Source organism: Monoraphidium neglectum, assembly GCF_000611645.1.
Source record: "Monoraphidium neglectum strain SAG 48.87 unplaced genomic scaffold scaffold03684, whole genome shotgun sequence".
In the NCBI taxonomy this organism is placed as follows: Eukaryota; Viridiplantae; Chlorophyta; class Chlorophyceae; order Sphaeropleales; family Selenastraceae; genus Monoraphidium; species Monoraphidium neglectum.
In genome coordinates, this window is record NW_014009945.1 from 1 (window position 1) to 3,473 (window position 3,473).

General features: G+C 64.3%; 2 protein-coding genes across 2 annotated transcripts in view; both read right to left on the minus strand.

The window, feature by feature from the left end:
* Positions 1 to 666: 666 nt before the first annotated feature.
* Positions 667 to 1,909, minus strand: MNEG_13198 (Plasma membrane proteolipid 3; the record flags this gene model as incomplete). Its single annotated transcript, XM_014038329.1, has 4 exons — positions 667 to 827; positions 1,082 to 1,112; positions 1,408 to 1,492; positions 1,893 to 1,909. 4 exons carry the CDS (start codon positions 1,907 to 1,909, stop codon positions 667 to 669), a joined length of 294 nt encoding a protein of 97 aa, XP_013893783.1.
* Positions 1,910 to 2,412: 503 nt separating this feature from the next.
* MNEG_13199 (putative ABC transporter ATP-binding protein) overlaps positions 2,413 to 3,473 on the minus strand; it is a gene marked incomplete at both ends in the record, with an annotated part of 3,541 nt that continues 2,480 nt past the window's right edge. The window contains 3 exons of the mRNA XM_014038330.1: positions 2,413 to 2,523; positions 2,931 to 3,045; positions 3,422 to 3,453. Of these exons, the coding sequence (XP_013893784.1) occupies positions 2,413 to 2,523; positions 2,931 to 3,045; positions 3,422 to 3,453 (258 nt within the window). The remainder of the gene's footprint in view (positions 2,524 to 2,930; positions 3,046 to 3,421; positions 3,454 to 3,473) is intronic.

Below are 3,473 nucleotides of genomic sequence, written 5' to 3' on the forward strand. Positions count from 1 at the left end.
CCCACCTACCCTCCCCCTTGCAATCTGATGACTGCAAAGAGGCTTTGCCTGTGTGGCCGCAGCCGACGGCCCGAAACACCAGGCGTGTTGGTCGATGCGGGGCCGACTGCCGCGGCCCAGAGGTCGCTGGGGCAGCTGCGGTCTGCCGCACAATTAGGCACTCGCTGCGGGCACCTGACACAATTACCGCCTGCGCTGACTTTTTTTGCCATCTGTTTGCTCTCTTCCCCCTCAGCAGAATCAAAACACACCTTGCTGCTGCTGGGATTGCTTGGTGGGTGCCCACCTTGGGTTACACTTGATTCAACTCTGTTGATTGGTCGATAAAAAAATGCAATCACTGCACAAGACCCAGACAGTCACTGACCTTTCCCAAAGCATTCGTGCGTTTTCGCCGCTGCTGTAATCGTGCGAAGCCAAGGCGAACCAGGGCAAGGCGGCAGCGCTGATGTGGCAGAGGAGCCGGCGGCGGCACACGCCCCAAGACTCAGCGCCTTGAAACGAAGCGACCAGCTCTAACTGCAACAAAAAAAGCACCGGGTTTGTCAAATCGCGCGGCGCCAACCGTGACAGCACAGTACAGCGATGAGCGGAGGCCGCAAGCGAGTGGGCTGTAGCTGCGCCCGCCTGCGTCCAGCTGCTGTCAACCGCTGGTCAATTGCCGGGTCACTGCGCGGCGGCGGGGTAGCCGGCAGGCACCTGGGCAGGTGCGGCGGCGGCCACGGGCGCGGTGGGGGCTGCCGTGACCGGCAGCGCGGGGCCGTCGGTGCCGCGGTGGCCGTGGTGCTTGGTGTCAGCCAGGGATATGTAGATGGCGTGGATCATGCCTGGGGCCGGTTGCATGGGTGGGTTTCCTCGAGTGGGTGTTTTGTCACTGTTTGTGCCTGCCTTTTGGTGTGCGTCCGTGCTTGTGTGTAGGAGTGTGGGGGGGGGGGGGCAGGCCGGGGCAACATCGCACTGGCCGTGAGCTGTGAGAGGCGCGATCAAGGGCTGCTGGTTGCTGGGGAGCAACCTTGAGCGCAACAGCAGCGCCGCAGGCGACGGCTCTGCAGAACGGAGGGTGCCTGTGCACCGGCCCCACCTGGGATGAAGACGAGAGCCGTCAGCAGGATCTGCAAAGCGGGTGCAGCAAATAGCAAACATTACATCAGAAAACGGCATCATACCACAGGCGTCAGCCAGGGCTAGCCGCCGCGGGGCCGCCTGGTTGGCGAGCAGGCATCCCTCCCAACATGCCCACTGCTCTCCATCGACGCCAGCCGGCCGACGCTGCAGGCCCCCCCTGCATTCTCGCAAGACGTGCGCCGCCGCCGCCCATCAATGGCCCGGGAGAGCGCGGATTCCAGCGCCGCAGCGCCGCGACCTTCCCGTCAAGCACTTGGACGCCCTGCACCGGGTGTGGCTCACGTTGATACACAGGTCCTTGCCGCAGCCCCTCATGAGGAAAACGCCCAGGGGGGGCAGGAACACAGAGATGATGATTGCGCAGCATCTGGTGCGGTGGGGCGGGGCGCGGCAGGGTGGGGGCGGGAAGCTTGTGGCGATGGTTGCAGGGCGGGTCAGTGAAGCAGCAAGGGGGCTGCAACGCATCGGTATTGGCGAGGCCAGGTGCATCGTCGTGCGGCTTGGATGATGCGGGCCAGACAAGAGAGCTGTATCGAGGCCTAGTGCGCTGCAGGCGCACGGCACAGCGGGTGTTTATGGCGTGCATGGAGAGGGCGCGGGTCAGGGAGGGGGGGGGCTGGTTGTGATGCAACGCCAGCCGGGCGGCAACAAGGTGCGCGCTGCGCCTCCTCTGCGCACAGAGAGCGAGAGGGCCTGCCGCGGGGGTCCTTTTGCCTGTTGGCATTTGGCTGCCGCGTTCCAGGTGCGCGGCCCTCGGATATTCTCACCGGCGCGGGGCACCCATGGTTTCGTTGCGGATCTCGGTCGCGGCAGCTGGTTGATGTGCGTATGACGCCGCAACGGTATGCCAATCGAAGTACTTGCTAAGCTTCTGCTAATGGCTGTGCTCCCGCGATGTGCAGATGAGACCGCAAAAGTGTGACAGTGCTGCAGCTGCTCGCGGTGGCGGGGCGCACTGCCAAGCAAACCGACCCTTGTGAAGGCGGTCCTCAGCATGAAGTGACTGATGCCGCGTTGCACTCTCACTCACATGTTGATTCCATGCCGCTTAACACTCCATCGGCGCGTCGAGATCGCTGTGCCCAGCCGTCCTCGAATTGAAACGCCGGCGCCTACTGCAGCACCACTCCGTCCTCCGACCCCTCAGCTCCCTTTGCACAGCCTTCCAGCGCCATAAATTACAGACCAGCGGCCATGGAAGCGAGATGCCAGGGCGCAAGCCGTGCCCGCCGCGTCCACCAGCAAGCAAGGGCGCGCGTGCACGGGCACGGCGCCCAGCTGTGACGATCACACGGTGGCCAGGCGCCTGAACTTGACCCTGTGGGGCTGCAGCTGCCCGCCCGTCTTCTGCCGCTGGTAGGCCTCGTAGTCTGCCCAGCCCCCCTCGAACCAGGACACCTGCGGGCCGTGCAGTCCCGGTTTTCGCGTTTTTTTCAATGGGAGGTGCCCAAACTCTGTCTCACGAGATCGGGCGTACGGGCGCACGCCCAGGCCGAGGGTGCCGCGCGACACGGCTGCTCGCTTCAAGGGGCAGGCACCAGACGATGAAGGGCTGCGAAGCCCCAGCCGACGCCAGGTGGTGCCAGCCGCGCACGGCTCCCCTCTCCCCTCTCTCCTCGGCCCTCGCCCCACCCTGCGCCCCCCTCCCCTTCATCCCCACTTGCAAGAGCCCCCAGAGCTCTGCACACGGACCCAAATCGCAGCGCGCTCGTCGACATGCAGTAGCACATACATAGACTGAATTCACGGCTCAATGGTCTCAGGCTCAGTTTCCTCCCCCCTTCCACCACAGAAACCCCGCCCACCTGCGAGTCGCCCTCGAATGCGAGGATGTGTGTCGCCACTCGGTCCAGGAACCACCTGTCGTGGGACACCACCAGGGTGCTGCCAGCAAAATTCGACACGGCCTCCTCCAGGCACCTGGGGGGGCGTTGGGTTGCGATGGGCGTGGCGTGTGACGAGGGTGTGAGCGGGTGGCTTGCGGCGGGAGCATTGAGCGGGCGGGCTCGTTACGGGGCTCTGGGGTCTCTTTAAGTGGGAGGTGGGGGCCAGGGGGTTTGTTGATGTCCACCACAGCGTCCACAGCTGCCACACTAATCAGGGCAGGAGGGAAAGGAGATGGTGCACGTCTGGGCGCCGGTGAGCGCGCGCAGGGGCAGAAGATTCCCAGAGCGCAGCCAGCAGAACACAGGAACAGTGGCGAGATTTTGCGGCCGCGCAGCGACAGAAAATCCGTGGACTGTGCAAGACAGGAAGAGAGCCACGCAAGCGTGAGAGAGTGACGCGGGCCGTCCACCTGAGTGTGGTGACGTCCAGGTCGTTGGTGGGCTGAGAGGATTGCATGATAG